This window comes from Pelodiscus sinensis, chromosome 1, assembly GCF_052426305.1.
Source record: "Pelodiscus sinensis isolate ZL-2025 chromosome 1, ASM5242630v1, whole genome shotgun sequence".
NCBI lineage: Eukaryota > Metazoa > Chordata > Testudines > Trionychidae > Pelodiscus > Pelodiscus sinensis.
This window is the reverse complement of record NC_143052.1, coordinates 242,421,070-242,448,892: the sequence shown is the minus strand read 5'-3', so window position 1 is coordinate 242,448,892 and position 27,823 is coordinate 242,421,070. Positions and strand designations below refer to the sequence as shown.

General features: G+C 41.5%; 1 protein-coding gene across 1 annotated transcript; it reads right to left on the bottom strand.

Moving 5' to 3' along the window:
* Positions 1–8: 8 nt before the first annotated feature.
* PCID2 (PCI domain containing 2) lies at positions 9–27,380 on the bottom strand. The gene is made up of 15 exons (XM_075918548.2): positions 27,225–27,380; positions 26,974–27,063; positions 23,881–23,970; positions 21,277–21,350; positions 20,252–20,317; positions 19,637–19,678; positions 18,515–18,569; positions 11,104–11,207; positions 9,125–9,200; positions 8,864–9,005; positions 5,215–5,315; positions 3,217–3,290; positions 2,940–3,065; positions 2,160–2,283; positions 9–1,088 (listed from the first exon to the last, which is right to left on the bottom strand). The coding sequence occupies exons 2-15, from the start codon at positions 27,007–27,009 to the stop codon at positions 999–1,001; spliced, it is 1,200 nt and encodes a 399-aa protein (XP_075774663.1). The 5' UTR covers positions 27,010–27,063; positions 27,225–27,380; the 3' UTR covers positions 9–998.
* Positions 27,381–27,823: the final 443 nt, after the last annotated feature.

Here is a 27,823-nt window from a genome sequence, read left to right as displayed (position 1 = left end):
GAAATAACTTACCTCACAGGTATTTTAATTTTTAACTTTCAACAAATTTATTCACATTTTCTTTATGAAGACTGCCAAATGTCTTAGATGTTACAGGTTGGTGCTAAAACAGTTCAGAATAAAATTATCATTCTCTCCCCATCCAGAGAAAAATATCACATTTGTTTTTTTACTTTATAAAACCACCTGCAGGAGGAACAGTTAGAAATGATTGCACATTTAGGAGAATGGACCCACTGGCAGAATTTTCAACAAAACCAGAACTGAAACCGTGTTGGACTAGGTCACCTAACTAGTGTCATATGCCTCAGGGGAAACTCCAAGTATTAAGTACAGTTACCAAAGGCCCAATTCTGAGTAGCAATAGATAACCACATCTCATGCTGCACACTCAAACCCTACTGAAATTGCTGTGAAGTGCCAAGTGTTCAGCACCTATTGAGGCATTTGCCCTGAATTTTGAGAAAGAATTTGAAAAAAAGTGTCATATCCAATCAAAACAATTAAAAAAAGCACAAAGCTTCAAATAAATGGGAGTCAGGTCGAGGACAGGTGAAAAAAAGCATTGCTTCTCCTCATGAAGAATGATTAAATGCACTGATGGGCCCATGCCTTTGATAGGAAAGGTCAGAAATAGTTACAGGAAAATAAAGGGGTATCAGCACATACTGCATTTGAGAAAGTGAGTCAGTCTTTTTAAAGATTGTAGCTGAAATTCTGCAAATGTTTCAACATGTTAGGAATGTTCTTGTTTCTTTTCCTGCCACGATACTTCCAGGTTTGTAGAAACTAACTTTTAAAAGGGAGCATTTTGTTCTTTGTGTTTGCTTAAGCTGGCATGCCCTATCCCAATGGGAAAGGAGCCATGAACAGTTTTTTTGTATTCCAGTACTGAACATAACCAGGTCATTAACAGTTTCCACGGAGTGATCTGAGAAATAGTTCCATTGATATGTAGAGTCTTTTATAAGTTCTCTTCTATCTAAGGTGCAGTAAACTCAACACACTGTAGAAAGTGGAGGGAATGGGTTTTGCTTACTGACCACGAGCTTCTGATGTTGATGAGATATATATCCTTTAATATGACCCTGACAGAGTTAAAAAGAAAGAAGTTTTAGTATTGGAAACCAACAGTAAGTTTCTTTTTGCTACCTACAGTCTTGATCCTGCAAAGCACAGGTTTAGAGTGCTGCATGGATACAAAATGTGTATCCACATCTGTACTGGCAAAAATGAGCTGCAGATACCCACACTGACATCAGTAGATGCAGATACCTGTGGATATCCTCAAATTTATGGGGTCCTAGACACAAAATTTGTATCAGCATCCATATCTGTATAACTAAGTAGCAGATATCTGTGGATTTGCAGGGCTCTCTGTGTGAGAGCTTAGCTTTATTTAATTCATGAGTAGAGTCCATTGACTTCAAAGAATACAAATAAAAGATATTTTAAGTCAAAGAGACTACTCAAATACTTAAATACACAAATAAGTGCTCTGCTTGATGGGAACCTTTAATATGAAAATGAACTATGAATTTGCTGTTACTGACAAGCCTTCCAAGTAGTCACCCATTTATATTTTGAGCTCTATTGTTACAAGGGACTATAAATTTCACATCCATTCCTGTATTACCCAGTTTTAAGACCAAAGTCTTAATAACCTTTAAACACGGAGTTTAATTAACACAAATTCATGCACTAAACCACTACTAGAGTCCAGTAAACTAATTTGTGTGTGTCTAATTTTTTTCCCATATAATGTGAAAACAATTAATTCAAACTCTTAGGAGTGCTTCTATTTTTACGATGTCAAATCAGGAATCCCATGTACAGCTGAACTCAGAATTTAGTATAAATATACTACCTTAGCCCCAATCATAACTGACAATTTTTTTAAACTGCATTTATGGATTTTAGCAAAAGAGCCATGCTTGGCTTTATAATGGAAATTCAACTGCAGTCCTCACTGTTTTACCTATGTAAAGCAACAATTAGACCATAAAAATCTTCACTGTATTAAGGTACTAATTTGTCCCTCACACATATCACAAAAACCAAAACCCAGTACACTTCCTATTATTAACCGTTCTGCAATTAACCTTCCTGCTGTGTGTAGTCACTTCTACCAATTACAGCTTGCCACGGTGAACACCTACCATGTATATAAGATTAGCCAAAATACACTGCACTTCATCAATATCAACATCTTCCACTTGCATGAATTTCAGGGCAACCAGAAAGGCATCTAGTGATAGCTGATGAGTTTTAAGTAGCAAATATCTGAAAGATTCAAACAAATATATTTCAGTTATTTCAGCACAATCACCTCAAATTCTGCTTCTCTGAGCAAAAGGGCTCTTCTACTATAATTCACTTTGTTTAAACTCTGGTCTCTAAGGGTGTGTCTAAACTACATGCCTCCGTCGACGGAGGCATGTAGATTAGCCAGATCGGCAGAGGGAAATGAAGCCGTGATTAAAATAATCGCGGCTTCATTTAAATTTAAATGGCTGCCCTGCTCTGCGATCAGCTGTTTGTCGGCAGATCGGGGCAGTCTGGACGCGCCGCGCCGACAAAGAAGCCTTTCTTGATCGGCACAGGTAAACCTGGTTTCACAAGGCATACCTGTGCCGATCAAGAAAGGCTTCTTTGTCGGCGCGGCGCATCCAGACTGCCCCGATCTGCTGACAAACAGCTGATCGGCAGAGCGGGGCAGCCATTAAAATTTAAATGAAGCCGCGATTATTTTAATCACGGCTTCATTTCCCTCTGCCGATCTGGCTAATCTACACGCCTCCGTCGACGGAGGCATGTAGTTTAGACGTACCCTAAGGGACAGAAAGGAAACAAAGGACCTTAGATGTTTTAAATTCAGTTCTACGGTGAAACCAAATGAAAATCACCCTCACATACAACAGGATTTCTACTTTACTTACACTTTCTTAAACAGGTTTCTGTAGGTGATGATTTTCAGTTTTTCAAGGATCAGAAAGATACCACAACGAATGAAGAAGGTCTCATGTTTTGTCAGAGCATCATTCAATAGCAGAAGATTTCCTTCACTAAAATGTCAGAAAACATGGAAGTATTATGAGAAAGTTCAACTCTGGGGAGATGAAATCTCAACTCAATGGATATATTTCACATACTATAAAAATGTTTCACTTAATACTATTTTAAACAAAAACACGTGATGCAATAAATACACTATACCTCACAGCCTTAGTTACTTCAGCAAACTGCATAAGGTCATACTTTTTCAAAAGCTGAATTGTTGGCATATGGCCCTGAAAAGTAAGCAGAGTTAAAAATTTCAAGAATAAATTTAAATATATATCCAATCATCTATAAAAAACAAGTATCAAAAGAACAAATGCAATTTTTTTTAATAAAAGGTGGTGACTGAAGGTATTTTTAGAATCCCAGTATACTACATCATTAATCATATCAAGAAACAATTATCTGTCATAGATACAGGAGCTTGAGTTTTAAAAACTTTAATAAAAACTTGTATAACAGAGCCGTTACACTTCACATGACCTAGACTGTTAAAAGTTTTTATAAAACTTTTATAAAAGTAGTTTGCACTCTACTCTGCAAACAGAAAACTGTTTTAACACACACCATTAGTTATAGCAGGTATGCATCAGCACAGTTAAACTTATTGACTATCTGACCACATATATTTTCCTTAATGTCCCTTCATGAATTTTAATGTCTTTTTTTTTTAAAGAAAATTTGAAAAGACAAAACTCATTCTCATTATATCAAGTATGATGGGACTTTGAACCATATACACTACGAAAAAGGAAATAGCAAGTTTTAATTTACACAGCGGAAATTAAATTGCACATCAGTCCAGTCAGACCTGAAATATAGTTACTTGGCTGCTATCACTGGTAGCCCCTTTACTAGCTGGAGAATCAGCAAGATGCGAAACAAAACTCTGTGTTCTGTTTGTAGCTAGCTCTCAGTGAACAAAGAGCCACTTGTGCTATTTTAGTACATTGTTAAGTAAGTGTAAAGTTTTTGAAGCTCAGAATGATCTTGCCAAGATGGGCTTTTTGTTTGGCAAAACTGTTCTAGAAAAGAGAGGATAGTAATTTAAGATACTAAAGGATCTGATCATCAGAAGCCTTAGATCTCTCTTTCTGGCCACTAATAATGGGTTTAGCATTCCCATCCCAGTCCCCATTTCACACATTACAAGATTACCTCTTGCAATGTAATTAATCATGACTGGTCAAAAGAGCACAAGACTGGGGGAGGGGGAAGTCTGAATTAATCAAACATCAGGATTGAGGTTCTATACCTGTCAATTCCTCCAGCACCTACCTACAGAGGGGATATATACACAATGGCTGCGTCTAGACTGGCATGATTTTGCGGAAATACTTTTAACAGAAAAGTTTTTCCGTTAAAAGTATTTCCGCAAAAGAGCGTCTAGGTTGGCACGGATGCTTTTGCGCAAAAGCATCTGTGGCCGGTATAAACGTGGCCATTTTAGCCATCGGGCTTTCTTGCGCAAAAAATTAAGGTGCCTATCTACACTGGCCCTCTTGTGCAAGTATTCTTGCACAAGAGGGCTTATCCCTGAGCGGGAGCATCAAAGTATTTACGCAAGAAGCACTGAATTCTTACATTAGAACGTCAGTGCTCTTGCGCAAATTCAAGTGGCCAGTGTAGACCAGTCTAGATGCACCCAACAGGTATAGGAGGGGTATGAAGGAAGGAATCCTTCCCTTTAGGCTGCTGACCTGCTCAAGTAAGCTATGCAGGCCTTTACATACACTCTTCTTAGAGATGCCATAGCAGATCTGCCCCCACCCCCAACACAGGAGACTGCTATGAAGCTATAATCCTGAACACCTCTTATGCACTGAAATGTCACCATTTACACTTCTATAGGTACCTTTATTGCTAGGAACAGAATTTGGAATGAGGAGCTGTGTGGGGAATCATACTTTTTTATTATTTAAGGAGTTAATTTGTAAGTTCAAATATTTTTTTCCCTTTTCCATAGTTAAACAATTCAACGGGGACCATATTCTTAGTCGTTGACGTACAAGATCTGTGTGCGCTGATTCCTGTGTCTGGACAGGGCACCAGACAGCTTCTGAATATAAATCAGGGGAAGTCATGCCATAGTGTGTCAGCTTGGTCATTTGTCACACACTGACTGATTTGGAAGTAGAAAACCACACCACTCACCAATAACATTTTTACTGGCAAAAGGTAAATCAAAATCATCCTTTTGTTTTTCTGACTGGAGCGGTGGCAGTGCTCAAAGGCAAATGACAGATACTCCTCAGCTGCAGACACAGAAAAAGGATCAGCACTGCTGCTGGTAACAGAAACCAACAGCAAAAATCATAATATGTAACAACAAATAATAATATGTTTAACTCTAGTGTTACCCTATGGTTTGAGCCTATCAAAACATTTTCTCTCATATTTACAATAACCTAGAAGTATTCACCCAGGAACTAAGTCAATCTCTATTGCCCACTAACTGAAAGGCTGTGTCTAGACTGGCAAGTTTTTCTGCAAAATCATCTGCTTTTGCGGAAAAACTTGCCAGCTGTCTACACTGGCCACTTGAATTTCCGGAAAAGCACTGACACTCTCATGCAAAATCATCAGTGCTTTTCCAGAAAAACTATGCTGCTCCCGTTCGGGCAAAAGTCTTTTTCCGAAATACTTTTGCACAGAAGAGCCAGTGTAGACAGCATAGTACTGTTTTCTGCAAAAAAAGCCCCAATTGTGAAAAAGACGATCGAGGCTTTTTTTTGCGGAAAACCGCGTCTAGATTGGCCATGGACGCTTTTCCGCAAAAAGTGCTTTTGCGGAAAAGCATCCTGCCAATCTAGACGCACTTTTCCGAAAATGCTTTTAACGGAAAACTTTTCCGTTAAAAGCATTTTCGGAAATTCATGCCAGTGTAGACGTAGCCAAAGGGTAATAGAAACATAAATGCCTTAAGAATTGTTGGTTTCACTGAAGATGGGGTATTCCCATAAAAACTGGTTCCCTTTTAAAAAGGTCCCTGAAAAGATATGCTGATGCTCTAAGTTTCAGATGTATCAGTTACACAATCAAACCTTTAAATCAGCTTCCGTACTTAATGACTGGAAAGGAGCTAAAGTGACACCAATATTAAAAAAGGGCACCAGAGACAATCCTGGCAATTACAGACAGGTAAGTTTAACTTCAGTACCGGGCAAATTAGTCGAAACAATAGTAAAGAATAAAATTGTCAGGCACGTAGAAGAACATAATTTGTTGGACAAAAGTCAACATGGTTTCTGTAAAGGGAAATCATGTCTTACTAATAGAGTTCTTTGAAGGGGTTAACAAACGTGTGGACAAGGGGGATTCACTAGATATAGTATACTTAAATTTTTAGAAAACCTTTGACAAGGTCCCTCACCAAAGGCTCTTGTGTAAATTACATTGTCATGGGATAAGAGGGAAGGTCCTTTCTTGGATTGAGAACTGGTTAAAAGACAGGAAACAAAGGGTAGGAATAAATGGTAAATTTTCAGAATGGAGAGGGGTAACTAGTGGTGTCTCCCAAGTCCTAGGATCAATCCTATTCAACTTATTCATAAATGATCTGGAGAAGGGGGTTAGCAGTGAGATAGTAAAGTTTGCGGATGATACTAAGCTGTTTAAGAGTCAAGAGAGAAGCAGACTGTGAAGAACTTCAAAAAGATCTCACCAAACTGAGTGATTGGGCAACAAAATGGCAAATGAAATTTAATGTGGATAAGTGTAAATTAATGCACATTGGAAAAAATAACCTCAACTATATGTACAACATGATGGGGGCTAATTTGGCTACGACAAATCAGGAAAGAGATCTTGGAGTTATTGTGGATAGTTCTCTGAAAACTTCCACACAGTGTGCAGCGGCAGTCAAAAAGGCAAATAGGATGCTAGGAATTATTAAGAAAGGGATAGAAAATAAGACACAGAGTATCTTACTGCCCCGGTATAAAACTATGGTACGTCCACATCTTGAATACTGTGTACAGATGTGGTCTCCTCACCTCAAAAAAGATATTTTGGCCTTAGAAAGGGTTCAGAAAAGGGCAACTAAAATGATTAGGGGTTTGGAGCGGGTCCCATAAAAGGAGAGGTTAAAGCGACTGGGACTTTTCAGTTTAGAAAAGAGGAGACTGAGGGGGGAATGATAGAGATATATAAAATCATGAATGGTGTGGAGAGGGTGAATAAAGAACAGTTATTTATTAGTTCCCATAATAAAAGAACTAGAGGACACCAAATGAAGTTAATGGGTAGCAGGTTTAAAACTAATAAAACAAAGTTCTTCTTCACACAGTGCGTAGTCAACCTGTGGAACTCCTTGCCAGAAGAGGCTGTGAAGGCTAGGACTATAACAGAGTTTAAAGAGAAGCTAGACAATTTCATGGAGGTTAGGTCCATAAAAGGCTATTAGCCAAGGGATAGAAATGGTGTCCCTGGCCTCTGTTTGTCAGAGGCTGGAGAGGGATGGCAGGAGACAAATCACTTGATCATTGTCTTCGGTCCACCCCTCTGGAGCACCTGGTGTTGACCACTGTCAGCAGACAGGCTACTGGGCTGGATGGACCTTTGGTCTGATCTAATACAGCCATTCTTATGTTCTAAACCACATTATGAAAATAAATCCAGCTCAATATAGCCAGGTTATTGTGTTACTGTTATAAAGAAGGGAGAATTTCAGGATATTTATGTTTCTACATGATATGACATTTTCCAAAATTATGTGATCACGCTCTTCTTCAGGGGATTCAAACAATATATAAACATATGCCCAAATTGTGCAAGTGACTATAAAAAGACCGACAAGCAAAAGATTGGAAGTGTCCTTCCTTGCAAAGGGGTAAACGTGTATACTGTGTAATCTTATTAATGGGGTACTTAAGCAAGTAACCCCAGCAATCACCAACATGGAGCAAAGGCTGCACAGGCTAGCGTTAAAGCAGGAATTCTCAACCAGGAATACATGTTCCTCTAGGGGTTCTCAGACTTCCAAGGATTTATCAACTCATTCAGATATTTGCCTAGTTTTACAACAAGCTACATAAAAAGCACTAGCAAAGTCAGTACAAATTAAAATTTTATATACACAATCACTTGTGTATATTGCTCTATATGCTATAAACTAAAATGCAAATACAACATTTATATTGATTTATTTTAATATGATAAAAATGAGAAAATAAGCCACTTTTCAATAACAGTGTGCTGAGACACTTCTGTAATTTTATTGCTGATTTTGTAAGTAAGTAGATTTAAGAAAGGTGAAACTTGGGAGTACGCAAGACAAATCAGATTCCTGAAAGGGGAACAGCAGTGTGGAAAGATTGAGAGCAATAGTCCTGAAGCATCATCATAATTAATAAAGCTACAACTAATATGTCTTTCAAAATCAATGCAACAAGAAGTTAAACTGTATAGTAGCTTGCTCAAAGTCTGCCGTGTAAGTGAAAGCTGTGAAGTTCTACAAACATCTCTCAAACATACATCAGAAAATACATTGCTGGACATTCATCCAGAAAAGGTTAGTAATGTGTATTCCAAACATATATAGTGTACACTAAAGAAGAGTTTGGAGATGTAAATAGTTTAAGACTGACTACATGTTGCAATTAGAACTGTAATGTAAACCATAGTCTAATCTGGTTGAGCCTGTAGTAAATCCCTTTGGATCTTGTCTTTGCACTGATGGAATGAAAGTCATGCTTCACAACAACTGTGCTTTCCACAACAGGTTTTGAGTCACACCCAAAAAAACATCAGCTCGTCTTCATTTCCAGTGAGAGTGTAAATCTGTTCTACTAACATACAGTACCTTGCTTAAAATCACTGTCAAACATCGCCTTGCGTCCAACATAGTATTTGTATGTAACTCTCTGTGCCATGCTGTATTCATCTTTCAGATTTGAACTGTCAATGGCTCTAATTAATGGTTTACACAGATGAAGTTTGTTAATCTGAGGAAAAAAAGTCAGATGATTGAAAACTATATTGAAGTAGCACCAAGTAAGAAACAGGGAAATTGATTTAGAAGATGAAATACAACGAATACAAGCTTGCTAAACTTGGATCATACCTTAAAATAGATTTTAAACAGCTGATTCACCAGAAACAACATGCCCCACTTTTTGGAGTCATCAATGCCAGCTCGACTGTTACAAAAGATAAAACATTAAAAATTACTGTTTTAGGAAAACTCATATTTTGCTTTTTAGAATGAATTCCCTTTACAGGCCTTTGATCCATATTTTTAAACAAATGTTCTTACATTACAACTAAACAAAAACAGGCCAAAAATTCCTTGTAAATTTTATATAATTCAAATCTTCATCAAAATAGAGTGGTCAATCCTATTTCCATCCTTGATAAATCAGGATTGCTCAACTGTGTTCCCCATCAATGCAATCACTACATATCAAGAAAGTTACCTGATGATATAAGGTATCCACCTCAAACTCAAGTCACCTGTCTTACCATTCACACACTTCCAATATATAACCACCACCAATGTACATATCTACCTCCTCAAAATTTCACTGAATGAACAAACTTATCTTTCATCTTATTGTGATTGAGGTATCTTAGAGGCAGACATGATTTGACTCTGAAATTCTACAAAGTGTTGTTTATTTCTTCTCAAATAATCACATAGGAGTTAAGTTTGTGTACTTGGATGAAATTTTGAAGAACATTTGTGAATTGTGCATTTGTGAATGGTTGCACACTGAAACTGAAAGGGAAATTGTTGTAGAGGAAAGATACCTAATTGTGCTTTGGTATTATATCTGGAAGGTATTAAGAGTGATTTTAGACTTTTGCGGATGCTAATGCTACTTAGCTGGAGATTTCCTTGGTTTCTAGTGATTATGTTGATAGGAAATATCCCTGGATTTTAAGGTAATGACAGAAGATTAAATAATTTTGGTGCATAAAATCTGGTGGAGAACAACCTAGAGATGAAAGAGTAGTCGACTACTTAAATATCCGATAAGCATATGCTTATTGGGTAGTCAAATTGACTAGTTGTTTCCCTCCATACTTGCTGTGTCAGAGGCAGCAAGGGTGGGGGGAGAGAAAAACAGGAGCTGGTGCTGGGGGGGGGGGGCTTAAAAGCTGGTTCTCCCCAGCATCATTTCCATAGTACTGGGGGGAGGGGGAAGGGAGGAGCAGAACTGGCTGGTCCTGGAAGCTAACCTCACTGCAGCTCTGGATTTTAAATGTAGTGAAAGCCTGCCAGCCTCTTACAACATTTCAACTTCAGAGCTGCAGGGGGGTTAGCTCTTGGGGCTGGTGTGAACAGTGACTGCTCATGTCACCCTTGGGAGCTAACTCTGCAGCAGCTCTGTAGTTGAAATGTACTAAGAGCCGGGCTGCTCCGCGCCCAGCTCTCGGTGAATTTAAACTGTAGAGTCACAGTGGGGATAGTGAGCACCCGTCTCCTATCGAAGTCAATGGAAATTTCATCAACTATGCAATTAGCTGATTAACCACAATTTAACATCTCTAAAACAGCCTTGTTATGATAGAGGTTACAAGACATATTGTAATAGTGATAGACTGGAGTGTGTTACAGTAAAATTCCCCTTTTGTGGCCTTCTGCACACCTGAGAATTGCAGCTGTTTACAATACTAGAAGGGGAGAGTGAATAAACCTTTTCTCCATGTTGAGAGCATTAAACATATTAAGAATGGAAAACTGATGACTGAAATAAAACGCTCTCTTTCCGGTCCCAATGTAACGTTATGTAAAACTCTACCCTGGAACAGGACAGAAAGAGTTCATTGTTTGCCTGAGGAGACTGGGACATAAATTAGTCTCTTCTGCAACACCTGCTAGAAATATCAAGCTTAAAGAAAGCCTCCCCTGTTGTAACTGATATTCAGGAGAGAACACTAAACCAAGGGAAGGAGGCAAGAAAGAAAAGGGACTGTCCTGACTAAGATATGGTCTTGGTTAGTGGAGAGAATTAGTTCTTATACTTTAACAAATGGGTACAGCTATTTACATTTCTTAATAATTCAAAACACAAGATCAATAAAAGATCTCTCACTCACGTGTCACTAGCACAAACGCGAAAACAGCTCATTAGCAATTCTGCTGCTTTTTCCAACATGTCACCAACTTTGCTTTTCCCTTTCTTCACTAGTTGTTGATCAGCCTAGAAAATCAGGGCAAAAGACACAGTATGTATTCCTATGTCCAGTCTCATCTTTTTAAAAGCAGTGAAGTCGATTATTTTACTTTACAAGATACTGTTTAAATAACTAAGGTGTAAGCTCCTAAGGCTGTATGTATTAAAATATATCTTGGGAGGTTCTGAACACCCATCCGCTCACTAACTGAAGTAAATGAGAAGGGGAGATGGGGTGTTCAATGTTTGCAGAGGCTGAGCTCTATTACGGCATTCAAACATTTAAAATTTGGGCAGCATCTCAATATGAAACTGAATCCAGCTCCCTCAAGTTCTACTATGGTGCTGGTATGATCCCATTGGAGTTGAGGTCATTGTGAAGGTAAACATTTTCTTAATCTTAACATGAATATCATGTTTAAAATATCATTACAGTTTAGACCAAACTATGTAAAAACAAAATAAATTAAAAATTAAGATTATTTTTGAATGCTGAATGCACTGTCTGCAGTATTGCCCACCACAAAGATTCAAAAAATGACTCGGGTCACCCCTATTCTAGCCACCAAAAAAGAGTTATTAAAAAAAATTAACATAGGCTCTTTAAATTTGCCTGCTGTTTTATGAATTTTCAGGGTTTGCCATTTCAAGTTCTCTCTCTAACTATGAATTCTTGTAAATGAAAGCTGAGATTCTTAGATAGACAATTACAGGACCCCATGTGCTGGGGCTTTAAGAAAAAACATCAAATATTGTGAAGCGCACAATAAAATTATGAGCTGGCACCACAGCGTGCAAGACTGGAGAGGTAAAAAAGGTTGATTAAAGAATGAACTTCTTGTTTGAGTAAGAATGAGGAGACAATCCAATGTCCTTAATATTATCTGGAGTTTGTAAACAAAGAGTCAAAATTAAAACACAAATGTACAAGGCATTCTTCTTCACTTTTAACTACCCTAAAAACAAATGCAAACAGGCCAAAAAAAGAAATGAAGACTCATCGTTGTTACTGAAAATGTATATATTCTAATACCTCATCGGCTCTCACAATGCCAATCTAGTTAGTGTATAAAACTCTCCAATCCAAGAAACCAAAATCTCCCATACAGACACTTCAATTCAGGTTTTTCACAGGTAATTATGGGCCCAAACACACAAATGGCCTTATCAAGATTGGATCCTCAGGTTGGATGAGTTCATAAATGTATATGAACTGATTGCAACCCTGTTCAGACCATTTTCTTCTTCAGGCAGAAATAGTTTTTCTCCACTGCAACGCAAACTATCACCATGGTCCAACTCTGGGGAACTATTAAATCCTATCAATTTCAAAAGTATTTTGGAGAAAATTTTACCCAGTCAAGAAGCCAGGGAGTAAAAGTATTACTGGGGCAACTAATGCCTGCTCCAGAAAGCTTTTCTGCATCATAAATCACTTCAGAAACCTAGACTGACTTTAGGTTCCTTGATTTCCAGGTTCTCAGCACCAAAAATAAGAAAAAGTTAAGAGTAATAGACTTACATTATTGCAGGCATAAGATAAACGTAATGTGTGAAATTGAGTATGTGTCATTTTAGAGCAAACGACTGCAGTTAATGGACATTACTCATTTAAAAAATTGATTTTAGTTACAACAATAAAAAAATGTAGTGCTCAATTTTTTAATTACAAATATTTACACTGTAAAAATGATAGGAAAGTATTTTTCAACTCATCTTATACAGAGACTGCAATGCAATCTTTTCATCATGAAAATGTACCTTACATAACAAAATCAATATTTGTAACTGCACACAATAACAAAACATTGTAAAAAACTTTAGCACCTACAGGTCCACTCAGGCCTACAATTTGTTCAGCTAATTGCTAAGACAAAGGTGATCTCTCAAAAGGTGTTTGGAGCATGAAGGGAAATATGAATCTATAGCACATCTAGCATATAAATATCATGTAATGCTGGGTACAACAGTGTCCTGTGAATGCCTGTTCTCACTTTCAGGTGACATCATAAGCCAGGGATGGACAATAAAATGGCAGTGGTTCACCAGAGTTAGCCCCAGGTGGGCTGCTGCTATGATAGCTACCTGCACCTCCACAGGTACAGGCAATCACAGCTTCCATTGGTTGGGAACAGCAATCCATGGCCAAAAGGAGCTGCAATTCCTGCATACCTGCGGAGATGCAGGTAAATACAATGCTGTGGGGGCCTGCCAGAGGCTACCCTAGGCAGACCAGATCTGGCCCGTGAGGGGGTATTTTCCCACCTACTGTAAACAAAACAGGAGTATTATGTCTTGCAAAGGTAAATAAACTTGTCTGTTTCAGTGTTTGGCTGCAAGAGAAACTGGACTGAGTGGACTTATGGGCTCTAAATTTGCACACTGCACTCAAAAATAAAATAAGGTTTTTAATACATAATTCTACATTTACTCCTGAAGGAATTCAGTGCCACTGTATAATGCAGAAATTTTGTAGAAATTAGTGTTGTATGCACAGAATTGTCTTTCCCTTCCCCCTACCCCCAGAAACGAACTCCAGTTTGGACCCAGCAGAACCCAACTCTGAAGGGAGGGGGCAGAAAAACAGGAACTGGGTTGTTATAGGGGTTTCTTTATCTTGCTACTCCTGGGGAAATTTGTGTGTCTCTCTCTCTCTATATTGTTACAAGTCTCAGAGGGGTAGCCTGTATTTTCAAAAATGAGGAGTTCTTTGGCACCTTACAGATGAACAGATTTATTTGGGCATATGCTTTTGTGGGTAAAAAATATTTTGTCAGCTGTACATATCTCTACACGCATCTGATTAAGTGGTTTTTACCCATGAAAGCCTATGCCCAGAACAGGCCCTCTGAGAGAATGACAGAATCCCGGGCCACTTCAAATTTAAAGTCCCTAACTGAGCCCCCCAACATAGCTAACTTGTCATCCATAGACTCAAACTAAAACCAAAAGAATATATGAAAATGAACACAAGACATTTATTTATTTAACAATTAAGTAATTATACCAATAGCATGTATATTAAAAATGTAACTTTAATTGTGAGTTTCAACTGTAAGCAACACTCTTCATTTTAGGAATGCTTTTCTGGCTTTAGTGGGCAAATTCATTTATAATAGAAAAGTCAAATTTACATGCAACATTACTGTTAATGTTAAGCATCGTGAGCCCATTCAAATACTTTTATTCCATTGTAGAATGATGATAGTTCTTTACTTGTTTGAATATGATGAATGTGCATTCACCTGAAGCCACTGATGCTGGGAGACTGACAAAAATACGTAATGCAATTGTGATATTAGGCGATACAGTTGAAAGACCAAAATCAAATATTTCTTGAAGAAATTCTTTTGGTTTCCAGTCTAATTTAAAGTTGGTGGAATATAGACATTTCAGGAAGATGATCTCGTGACAGATCTCTTGAAATATTGTTCTACTGTTGAAGCTTTTCAGCTCCTGAATATAGATCCATGGTCCCCAACATTGTGCCCGCGGGTGCCATGGCGCCTGCGGGGGCATTTTTGTGCGCCCGCCAAGGGCTCAGGGCTGGCTCAGCCCCGGGCACATGGTGCATGCATGGTGCCGGAGCCGGCCCCGGGCACATGGCGCATGGTGAGCGCTGGCCCCAGGAGCGCCGCGGATTGGCCGCCTGTGCTCTGGGCGTGCGGCGCTTGCAGGGGGCGCCGGCCCCGGGCGCACGGCGCTTGCGGGGTGGGGGGAGAGTGCCGGCCCCGGGCGCGTGGCGCTTGCGGGGTGGGGGGAGAGCGCCGGCCCCGGGCGCGCGGCGCTTGGGGAGAGAGCGCCGGCCCCGAGCGCGCGGCGCTTGGGGGGAGAGCGCCGGCCCCGGGCGCGCGGCGCTTGCGGGGTGGGGGGAGAGCGCTGGCCCCGGGCGCGCGGCTATGGGGGGGGGGCTGCCCCCTGGCGCCCGGCGGGCTAACGGCCACGCCCCCGGTGCCTGGCGGGCTCAAATGGTTGGGGACCACTGATATAGATCTTCATCACTGAGGTGTCCGCACTCTCAAAGGAATCCAAAAAGGGTACACATTTGTCTGTGACTCAAAATTGACAGGTAAGACCAGATCTGATGGAGTCAATAACAAAACAAAACAAAACAAAAAACAACACACACAAAAAAGCCACCCTGACTCGAAAGTGCCTTTCTGCATGAGATTGAAATGTTAGGCTGCGACCGGTGGAAAACTCAGATGAAATGTCAATACCCTGTGCTACTGATTTGGAATCTGAAAAGACTGCGTCCCACTGATCATGAATCTTTTTAATATCTTTAAGAAGTCATTCAACGTTATCCCTCTCAACATTTAATGTAGCATTGTGTGCTTTAATTACAAGATTAGTTTAGTGGATCATTTTTAGCAGTTTCATTCACATGGATGACATTAAAATGAATTCAAATTCACTGAATTCTGAAATTACTTAAGCTCAGTGCGAGCCTGTGCTGAAAAAGTAAGAGATTCCAGCTTTCTTAAAGCCTCTCTCTGAGTCCAGATGCTGTGCAACTGGTTTAATGCCATCAATTCATGCCGACAATCTTGTTGTCAACATGCCATGAAGGGAAACGGGCAGATGCTGCTTCAAATTTCCCACTTTTGAGGACTGCTACTGAAGAGGTTCTACAATTGTGGAACTTTTCCCAAGTATGTGATTGCTTCCTTGCATGATTCAGCGCAATAATCGCTGATAAGATTTAATGAATGGGTGCCATAACTGGAGAAAATACAGTCTGGATTTTGCTTAAGGATTGCTTGTACTCTGTTGTACTTCCCAACCATATTGTATCCACTGTCATAGGCTTGGGTCAATGCAGACTTGAAAATTTAATTTGAAGCCTTCCAGAATTTCTAATATTGCCACTTGCGTTTCTTTTCCATTTTTTTCCATGAAATTATTCAACAAAATGAATCATTCTTTAAAGAAATCTTTGAACTTCCTGCAATTTTAACTTATTTAACAACCAAAATTATCTGTTCTTTTGGAGAACAGTCTGGAGTTGCATCAATAATCATTTGAAAAGTACTACACGTGTCGTATCTTTTCAAGAATTGTTGTTTGCACACAGCTCAGTAAACTCGTTTTGTACTCTGGTAGACTAGCATTCACAAACACGCTTAATATAGCCTGATAAAAGTGAATCATGCTTGCTAAGACGCTCAAGCATACCAAGAAAGTTTCCATTTGTAGGGTCACTGATATGTTGTCTGGAACCAAACAAAACCAATCCCCTTTCAGAAAGAAAAAGAATGACATTCAATATGCACTCAAGGAGTTTTTTCCACTTTTCAGTTTCCGTGTTTATTTCACTCTGGACTCCTGCATCTATTACTACTGTTGGCACTTGTGTCTTGATTAATGACCACCTCATTTTGAAGCAGCAGCACTGAAATGTCATTTGTGGGTACAAAGTTTTCATCATCAGAACTGGAAGTGTCATTGTCAGTACAGTCACTGTAACAGCTGAGATCTTTTCTACAAGAAATGATGTTATTGTCTTTAAACTTAACTGCTGCTTCACTGTGTTGCTTTCACCATCTCTTGCACTACTTTCAAATCTTTGCTTCATTTTTATAAAGGGATTCTTTTAGAACATAGCAATACAAAACAAATTCATTCGCTAAAGGCTATTAGCTATACAGGCGACCCCCGACTTACAACCGGCAGACCTACAACCCCTTGCATTTATAGCCACCCTGCTCTGGGAGCCGCCTACCAGCCAGCACAGCCCCCAGCTGGCACAGGGCGTTCTTCACGCTGCAGGGCCACCTACTGCCCGACATAGCCCCCGGCCGGCTCAGAGCACCATTCACGCCGCTAGCTCCAGGAGACAACTCCCCGGAGGCAAAGTGGGCCAGGAACGGAACCCCCATTCATAACATTGCCCCTATGGGCAATAAGGGTTTGATTTACGACAGTTCTTCAGGAACCAATTAGGACATAAGTGCAGGGGTCGCCTGTACAAAATGTTAACTGTATATACTTAGCAACGATTATATTATATTATAACAGTGTGGGGCTGTTATTTACTATGGCTCTTACAGCCTCATTTCAAAGTTTTGAAATTTCATCTGCTAACATCTTCTCATTATAAAATTCCTCTAATAACTGGAGCGTTATTATGAATATGAACATGGGACAACTGCCAGATTAGATATAAAGATTATTAAACAATTCAAATTAAACTTTATCATCACAAAAAAAAGCCTTTATCGTGAATCTAAAACTGGACGAAGAGGTAGCTGAGCCTGATATGGTTATTGTATACGAAGACCATAAGAAAAAACAGGAATACAAAAATCTCCTATGTAGAGATAAACATATAATTTAAAGGTTAAACTCACCCTCAGACTAAGAAAAATCACTTTACAGTAACAGAATTAATTACAACTTTCAAAACCTCTAAACTATGCAAAGACTGCAAACAGCGTTTCATAACGTAGAATCACTAGCCACAGAAGCTACTCTAGACTCGTGTCACACAGATAAAAACTCAGATATGACTGAAAAATTGGCAAAGGCCCAAAGTCCCCCCATGATTTAAATCCATTTCTGCATATATATATAGCTTTTGTTGTCTCTGTAATTATTGCAAGGTATCATAAAATGGCAAGTGGTAGAAAAATGTCAAAATTTGAGGTCCCCCCTTTGTCTCCTGAAACCTGGGCCAAACTGCCCTCCTGGCCCACCCCCTCTGATAGGGCCTGTTCCCAAATTAATCGGTTGGTATTTAAGGTGTCACAGGATTCCTTGTTCTATTGTTACAGACATACTTGTTGAGGTATTTTGAAATAAATTACTAATAATAGCAACTGGCATGATTATGCATCAAAATCACATTGTATAAAATTTAAGAGTTTTGCAAAATTGTATACAGAATTTAATTGTTTAGAGCAGAATTCCTCCAGAGTAACATTTGTAAATTCCACTTTTATCATCAAGAGATTGCACTACAGTATTTGTATTAGGTGAACTGGAAAACATTTTTAGTGAAAATATTTGTAATAAAAATATAACGTGAGCAGTGTTCGCTTTGTATTTTGTTGTAATTGAAATCAATATATTTGAAAATGTAGAAAATGTCCAAAAAATATTTAGTTTTCTACTATTGTTTAACAGTGTGATTAATTTTTAATTGTGCCATTAATGCAATTAATTTTTAATCACTTGACAGTCCCAATAATTTTGTAATACCTCCTTACATAAAAGGGAGAATGAAGATAAGTTTAAGCAAAGGTTAAAATATTAAGAAGACACTTTAGTCAAATAAATTCCTTATTGACGCAGTACATGAAATTGTTAAATTCAAGTTCCTGTCTACTTACATTATTAGCAAAAACTCGAAGGTCAAGTGCTACAGCATACATAATAGGCAAAGCCCTACAGAAGCAAAAAAACAATATTTTGTCTGAGTAACAAAACCAATACTGTAGGTAAAGGTACAAGTTATTTTTAGTCCATATAAGGGTAAGCATTCCTACATATCCTTTCCTTCAATCTTTAAAAAAAAAAGAATCACATTTTGGTAGGAAAATGTCTTTTAAAGGTCAGCGTTCCGTACATCTTTACTTGCAGTAAATAAATAATGCATGTAATTAATATCTAGATGACAAACTGTCAGAAAGAACATCATTTTGCAATCAATGCTCTAAAGCAGAGGTGGGCAAAAGGACTTCCACAGGCTGGGTCCGGCCCGCCAAGCAGGTTGATCCAGCCCGCAGAGGCCCCCCACAAACCTTCCTCCTGCCCTGCCAGGAGCACGTAGCGCTTTGAAGAGCCATGTGCTGTGCCCAGAGCAGAAAGAAACATCATGCGCTCCCCCACCCTCAAGCCCTGATTGCCCTGGGGGTGGGGGAGTTCATGAAGTTTCCTCCACCCTCCTCCCCACCCTGCAAGGAGCGCCCAGCACATCAAAGTGCCGTATGATCACGCAGGGCAGGGCAAAGAATGCTTTGTGTAGCTCCCCTGCCCCCAGGCCCTGATAGGGTGGGAAGAAACTTCGCATACTCCCCCCCCCAGCCAGGGGCATGGGTGCCTAGTGGGGGGGGGGGGGGGGAGAGGGGGAGAGAGGCACAAAGGGACTTCCCCACCTGCAGACCAATCATGGTCCCCACCTGGTCCCACCCCTTCTGGAGCCCTATTTTGAAGTGGCCCCCGGCCAAAAATTATTGCCCACCCCCGCTCTAAAGGGAAAGAAAATAAGTTTACTAAACAATTGGAGTATGTAAACTACTGAACAAATAGACAAAATGAACAGATTTTTGGCTTAAGTCCCTAATACAAATCTAAAAGAAAATAACTGGTGTTTATAACTGAAACATATCATGACAGATGAGTTATTTTATGGTGGTGTCTTAATTGAACTATCATTAGATCTAGATGATTACATTCATCCCAAAATGTATTCACCTGCCTAATTACTAATATATCAGTTATAAAATACTTACCAATTTTCTTCTTTATGGGCTTGAAATGCTCGCAGGAATGATGTGTTATATTTAAGAAAACACAACACACAATTTACAAAGTGACTCATATAAGTATAATGAGATAGGTGTAAGACCTCACAGTACGCTCTATTTGAATGCAGAAGACTGCAAAAGAGGCAACAAATCTGGTCTCAGGGAATGTAGAGGCACGTAAGGGACAAATCCAGATCTATTGAATGCCGCTCCCTTTGCTCTAACTGAGGAAGCATGGAGCCCAGCACATGAGAATGGAAGAGGCCCAAGGAAGGGGACAGGACAGTGGGTCTTTGCAATGTCTCCCTCCTTCCTATATTATGTGTGAAATTCCTGTAGGAGACTAATTTGCTGGGCTGGGGGCAAGTAATACTTTTTTTCTGACCCTTGTGTAGTGAAGGGGGAAAATGTTTTTAGGGCTTCATTGGTCACAAGTCTAAATAGCTGAATTTTATTCATATACTGTATAAATGAGAGCGCGTGTGCGCAATATTTAGATTTCGTAATTCTATCACGTGTAAGAATTTTGCCCTCCTCAAACACAAAGATATCCCTGATGCATGCATTTATGAGCTCTCAAATGACCTGACAAAAGGATATTGCACTATAACTGTTTGGCATTTGTAAGCTTCGATAAAGTCATGGTTTCCAACAGCATAAGTACATCTGTCAAAAGAAAAAGCATGAAGAAGGACACTCAAAAAGTATTTTATATTTAAAAGTTTGGCTTAATATATTAGCCTTTTTCTTGATAGCTAAATTACAGCTTTGCAGTTTATTTCAGTAACAGGATTTTTAGGCGTATTCAAACTGCAAATAATATTTGAAATGAATATTGAGTGATAATATCAATAAACTGGCAATACATTACACAGCAATAGGTCTGAACTCATCAGTATTAAATAAATTAAATAACCTCTTTACAAATGTTATTCAATATAACTGAGATAGATACATTTGAAAGGTTATTAAAACAATGGAAAATTAAAACGTCAACTTGACCTCTATTCAATTTTTTAAAAGAAATATTCTGGACAACGAAGAGGCACAAGAGAGCCCAACAAGTTTACAATCACCTTTTCCTATTCAAGAAATGTATCTTTCCCCTATTACTGTTTGTTCACTTTCACGTCTGCTATTGCTATGTAAAGTAAGCGTGCTTTTGCAGGGCTTGGAAAAGGGCATGCATGATCAATAAGACAGCGTCAACACACACACACACACACACACACACACACACACACACCCACCCCCCCGACTAAAAAAGATAAATCTGTAAATATTTTCCATATCCTTAAAATTGCTGTAAATTAATGATAACTTATTACCAGGGCTCAAAGATTGCAGCAAAAACCACTCACCAGCCCCGCACCATACATGCACAATATCCGCACTGCGCATGCGCAGACTGCCGGTGAATGGGGCAACCGGCTGAAATCTACTCACCATGGGGGAGTAGATAAGCATATTTGTTCAGCCCTGCTTATAACAGTACGAGGTACAAAATTTTCAGATGGAGTTGAAGTTACCAGTGCCCTTTCCAATCAATGAGAACAATTCAGAGAGAGTCCATTCCTGTTCCCTAGGTGAATACATAATAATTAAAAACCTAATTCTATCTTTACCTTAAGTGAGCAGCAAACATTTCATCATATGGTGGTTCCAGAAGTTGTTGACATTTTTCTTCTGGAGATGGAAGCTAATTAAAGAAGAAATAAATGGAGCATTAAATGTACAAAGCTGCACTAAAAAAATAGAAAAAAACCACAGATATTTTATCAAGCTAGTATTTTCATACATAAAAGCCTTGAATATATACGAGAATATTAACAGGATACTCGCTATAGGGGAAAAAAGGAAAATTAAGGAGAGTCATTACAGTAAACTTCCGATAATCCGGCACCTTTGGGACCCAAGGGGTGCCGGATTATCAGATATGCCGGACTATCAGAAGGGGGGGGGCTATGAGGGGTGCCACCCCAGACCCCTCATAGCCCCCCCTTCCGATAGTCCGGCTCTGCCCCAGGTGTCCCTGATTCAGCTGCTGCTGAAACTGACCAGCAGCGGCTGAATCGGAGATGGCTGGGGCAGAGCAGCTGGGGTGCTGCTGGGTTGGTCCCGCAGCGCCGCTCCTTGGCACTACTGGATCAACCCGGCAGCACTCCAGCTGCTCTGCCTCAGGCGTCCCCAAGTCAGACGTTGCTGATACTGATCAGCAGCTGACTCCAGGAAGCCCGAAGCAGAGATGCTCTGCCCCGGGCTTCCCTGAGTCAACCACTGGTCAATTTCAGCAGCGGCTGACTTGGGGACGCCTGGGGCAGAGCAGCTGGGGTGCTGCCGGGTTGATCCAGTAGCGTCGAGGAGCGGCGGTGCAGGACCAACCCAGCAGCACCCCAGCTGCTCTGCCCCAGGCGTCCCCAAGTCAGCTGCTGCTGAAATTGACCAAGAGCTGACTCCAGGAAGCCTGAGGCAGAGCAGCTCTGCCTCGGGCTTCCAGGAATCAGCCGCTGGTCAATTTCAGCAGCGGCTGAATCAGGACACCTGGGGTGCTGCTGGGTTGGTCCCGCAGCCCCCAGGGGCAGCGCTAGGGGAACTACCCGGCAGCGCCCCAGCTGCTCTGCCTCCGGCTTCCCCGATGCAGCCGCTGGTCAGTTTTAGCAGCGGCTGAATAGGGGAAGCTGGGGGCAGAGCAGCTCCAATGGTCCGGCTGTGGAGCACTTCCGGGTTCCTGATGGTGCCGGACCATCAGGAGTGCCGGACCGTCAGATGCCGAACCAATGGAGTTTTACTGTATTAAGAAAATGAAGAAAGAAAGGAAAGAGAATGCTATGGAACACAATCAAGAGGTAAACAAGGGGAAAGAGGGAAACCAAACCAGAAACGTGTGCTGCTGTGGCTTGTTAAGCAACATTTTAAATAAAATGAGACAGAGCAAAGTGAGAAAATACAGACAAAAAGGGAAAGAACAAGAGACATTTAGATTAGTGACAACTAGGGGCTGATCCCCCTGCTCCTTATGCTCACCAAACCCCCTCTCTCTGGAGATAGGCAGCCCCAGCTCTCCCCTCAGCCACTGGAGAGGGCCGGGCCGAGGCATGGCAGCCCTGGCCTGTCCCATCCCCTGGGCCTAAACCAGCCCAACCCTGGTTCCCTCCCCCCCACCCGAGGCTGGGACAGCCTCAGTTTTGCCCCTCACCCAGCTACCAAGGCAGGGGAGCTGAGGCTGAGCTAGCCACAGTTCTACCCACTTCAACTTCCCTCCACCCCCAGCCACACCAGCCCTGGCCACAGGCTTTCCTCCTGCCCTGGCCATAAGGCAAAGCCAGGCCACACAGCCCCAGCTCTCTTCCCACTGGCTGCCGGGAGGGGGGGCAAGGCCAAGGCCTCTCCAGGCATTGTGCTCTCCCCCTGGCCACTGGGGGTGGGAGGGCAAGGCCACAACCCAGCAGCCCTGATTCCTTCCCCCTACCCATTCTACCCCCGGAGCACTGGGTAGTGGGGAGGAGGGAGGCTGTGACACAGGAGCCCTGGCTCCTGAGCACTGGAAAAAAGGAGAGGGGTGAAGGAAGAGGCCAGGAGGGACACAAAGTGGTGTGATGACTATTCTCCTGCAGGAAATTTTTTTTTGAGAGAGAGACAGAGAGAGAGAGAGAGAGAGAGAGAGAGCGCGAGCGAGCGCTCACTTCTCAGATACTACAGTGAAAAGAATAGAACATCCATGTTTCTTTGTATTTTTCTGGAAAGGATCTTACAATTATGTTAAGTTGTACTGTGAAGGTAAAGAGGACAAATGGATGCTAAGCATGTCATTTTCTGTTGGAAGTCTACAGCTTGTTTAAATAATCTATAGACAGAATGTTATCAAGTTATATTGAAATACTGTGATGAGTTACTTTTACAGAACTGTTGCTCACTTACATTTTGTAGGATTTTTTTCTTTATAAAAGCAGTGGCAAAAAATTGTTTTTCCTTAAGCAGGTTCTCCTTTCTGGAGCAAGGTTTGTGTTTTGTAGGGATTTTTGCCTATATGCTTGTTATGTACACTATTCTCTTCTGTGTTATTTTCTTCAGAACTTCTTGAATTTTTCCATCTAAGCCCCTAAAAATGTCATGCAAATGAGTAATATCCTAGACTCTTTCCCAGCCTCTCGGAAATTAACAGAGGTCAGCCTGTGCACCTCACCTTGCAGGATTGGGGCTTTGGTTTGTTAGTGTAACTGGATCTTTACCTGAAGCCTGGGATTTGCTACATGAGGATGCTTAAATGACACCAATTCTGCACAAAACAATCCATCTCTGGAATCAATGGCTTCTTGGACCTACATAAGAAAATTCAAGAAAACAATTATATACTTTAAGGAACAAGATTTAGTCTTAACCATGTAATACATATTGCCACATTGCTAATAAAAACATGCTTTTGTGATGACATTCTCATTCTTGTTAATGACTCTGCAAATATTAATTTCACACGTTATTTTCACTGGCTAAATTTGGAAGACACATTAAAATTCGTCAACCAGGAAAAAATCAGACATCTTTATTTTTCCTATACAAAGTAGCTCAGATCAGTGACCTCCCAAGACAACTATATGGGTTTGCTGGCTGTAGAATTTTAAAACTTTGTATATCTGTAGACAGATTTCTATAAATTAAAAGGAAAATTGTGGGCATAAATCAAGTTATATTTTATTGTTGGAGTTGCTGAAAGGAAGGATAGTTTGGGTTTAATTAATAAGGACTCAAACGTATTTCACATGCATATTAGTATTTAATAACACAAACTAATAAAAAAACTAATCCTGCCTTCCCTACTCAAAACATCTTCCCTTTCACATCAATGGGCAGTTTTTCTTAAGTAGGAGCTACATGACTGGACCTGAGTATCTTTGTGAACTCATTTAAGTCAATTAGGCTTGGTCTACACTGCAGCACTATTATGGGATACCCTGGGTATCCCAAAATAGGTATTCCGCATCTTTGGAGCACGCCTGTTATTTTGAAATATAATGAGCTCACTATTCCAATGTCCCTGTAAACCTTATTCCACAAGGAGTAAGGGACATTTTGGAATAACAATTTATTTCAAAATAAGTGCTGTGTAGACAGCGCCAAAAATCAAAATAAGCTATTTCAAAACTGACTTGCAATAAGCTACCCAATTATTTCAAGCTATGAGTGCAGTGTAGACACACCCTTTAGAGTTTTGGGTATGGATGGGATATAGGATTGCGTACATAGCATTACAGGCAGTCCCCGACTTACGCGGATCCGACTTATGTCGGATCCGCACTTACGAACGGGGCTCTCTCGCCCCGGAGGTCGAGGTGGCGGATTGCTACCTGCGAGCTCCGGGGCGAGAAAGCCCCGTTCGTAAGCTGCTCCGGTGCCCCTGGTCTGCTGGAGACCGTCTCCAGCAGACCAGGGGCACCGGGCGGGTTCCCGTGCTTCTGAGGCTTTGCCAGAGAAAAGCCTCAGAAGCGCGGGGAACCGCCGCGGCTGCCGCTTCAGTCCCGGTGCCTGTGGTCTGCTGGGGACCGTCCCCAGCAGACCACAGGCACCGGGACTGAAGCTGCAGCCGCGGCGGGTTCCCGCGCCTCTGAGACTTTGCCAGAGCAAAGCCTCAGAGGCGCGGCACCCCGCTGCCGCTGCGGCTCTGCTCCCCGTGTCCCTGGTCTGCTGGGGAGGGGGGGCGCAGCTAGTGTGCCCCCCCCAGCAGACCAGGCTTTTGTTTTGGACCCTGAGGAAGAGCAGCTGGGGCGCTGCCGATTGGTCCTGCAGCGCACGCTCTGGGCACTACTGGACCAATCTGGCAGCACCCCAGCTGCTCTGCCCCAGGCGTCCCCAAGTCAGCTTCTGCTGAAACTGACCAGCGCTGACTACAGGAAGCCCGAGGCAGAGTTGCTCTGCCCCAGGCTTCCTGGAATCAGCTGCTGATCAGTTTCAGCAGCAGCTGACGTGGGGACGCCTGGGGTTCTTAAGTTGATTCTGTATGCAAGTCAGAACTGGCGGTCAGTTTCAGCAGCGGCTGAATCTGGACGCCAGTTCCGACTTACATACAGATTCAACTTAAGAACAAACCTACAGTCCCTATCTTGTACGTAACCCGGGGACTGTCTGTATTCTTGTCTACACTATTCAGGGAAATATATTCCCACTTCCATATCATTAGCAGAAACCAATTTAGTCCTAAAGTCAATAAAGAATATTAGCAATGATATAAAGCATTATTAAACAGTTAAGTATAGTGCACATGCAATCAATGAGTTCAGCTCTATATTGACTTCATCTTTTTTAAAGAAAGCATTCTCTGAAAATATTTAAAGCAAAATGCTCAATAGCAAAATCTAAAACTATGAAAATATGATAGAGAATGTGACAGTAATCTAGCACGGCTGTTATTACAGTTAAGAAGCCTGACAACAGAGCCTGAGATTTAAATTTCAATGACTATTTAAAGGGATATGATCAATTTTTAAAATGTCACACAATGTTTTCCCTCGTATTACTTTAAATGACATTTTAAGTAACAGATTAAATGCTTCCTTTTTACAATTTTACTTCATGCATTTGCCAACATATTGATTCATTTATTTATATTAAATTTTCTATAGTAGTATGGATCTGTCACTCAGAAACACAGAGAAAACCCTTTCCTAAAGACAGAAAAACATGACTGAAACCACAGCAACTGGGAAAAGGACTTGAACAATTAATATTTAACTTTTGGCTCCTTTTATGGAACTGATCAAGTTGACATGTCTCATGAAGGTGCTTAAATAAGCGTGTGTTACATCTGATAAAAAAGGAATCTTTATATCAAGCCTCTCAGCCTGGGGCAACAGAGTAATGCTAGCAGGGATTCAGGTAACAGTAAACACAGCAGTATGGAAATTGTGGGCTAAATGGAGACTTGGGCTTATCTCCACCTAACTCGGTGGCAGGGGTGGGGAAACAGGAGAGCCTGAGTTACCCCCTGTGCTGCACTAGCCGTGATATTGGATTTAGCGCTTGAACTGGGCTAGTGCAACGCTGTCTATCTGGGCTGGCAAAGCCCACTGAAGTCACAAGAGGACTTGGTAAAGATGCCAGAGCCCGCGCTAACAGATCTTATCACAGGACTGGGGGGCTACGTCGTTATCTCGGCCTCCGCACATTGAAGCGCCACATGAAACAAATGCTGCTCTGCTTTCATCCCTGCCCTAGAAGAAGCTTCCCTAGTTATCCCCTCCCATAGCCTCGCTTGCCTTTTCAGCAGCAGGGCAACGTGCCTGTAGCAAGAGCAAGGGAACGGGGGTGGGGGGGGGGACAAAGCCGCTTACCTGCTGCAAATACTGGTTGATGGTGATGTGCGCCATGGGCAGACCCGGGCCGATGCTGGGGATCAGGAGGGGGGGGGGGCGTGTGCTTCGCTGCAGAGGAAACAGAAGCGTCACCGCGAAACGAGCAGCTCTAAAGACCCTCCCCGCCCCATCCCACCCGCGGGGCCAGCGTGGCAGCGCCAGACGCAGGAACAGTGGCGGGGGGGGGGGTCCCAGGACGCGCTCTACCCGCCTCCCGCGCGCGCACTCACTGGCCTCGCGCCGCCGCCGCTCGCGCCTCACTCCAGCGCACCCCGCAGGCGGGGCAAGAGCTCCGCGCTTCCGCCTCCCTCACGGCGCGCCCGCTTCGCACGTGACACCAGGCCCCAGCAAGGCGCTCACGTGACTCGTCGCACCCCTCCCCTCCTTGTTGTTCTTGTTCGCGCTGGAGGGCAAAGGGGGCGGTGCCTCCCGCCTCTTGGAGACTGTCCCGCCCTGTGCGAGCAAAAGGGGCTGTAACTCTAGGCAAAAGCGGCGTGAAACCCACAAGTGCTACACCGCAAGATGCCTGGAAAATGGCCTGCTTTCCCACTTTAACCGTACAAGACACATCCAGTGGAACATATTACTTACACTGTATAAAAGTAATAGATTGGTAGCCGTGTTAGTCTGATCGTGGTAAAACAAAAGAAAAAAATAGGTAGCATTTTAAAGACTAACATACCATCTGCATATTTTGTTAGTCTATAAAGCGCTACCAGACCATTTTTTTTCTGTAACAACTAACTAGGCTACCCCCTGAAGCTAATAAACTATCTCGTTAATCTTTAAAGTGCTATGAATTTTTTCCTTTTGTTTTACAATGTATAGT

Excerpts from the sequence above, each read along its gene's own strand:
- PCID2 (XM_075918548.2), bottom strand. The coding sequence starts at position 27,009 with ATGGCGCACATCACCATCAACCAGTATTTGCAGCAG. Across the intron at positions 9,006-9,124 it reads TGTTTAAAATCTATTTTAAG|ATTAACAAACTTCATCTGTG; the intron begins GTATGATCCAAG and ends TTTTTTCCTCAG. Across the intron at positions 3,291-5,214 it reads TGCCAGTAAAAATGTTATTG|GGCCATATGCCAACAATTCA; the intron begins GTGAGTGGTGTG and ends CTTACTTTTCAG.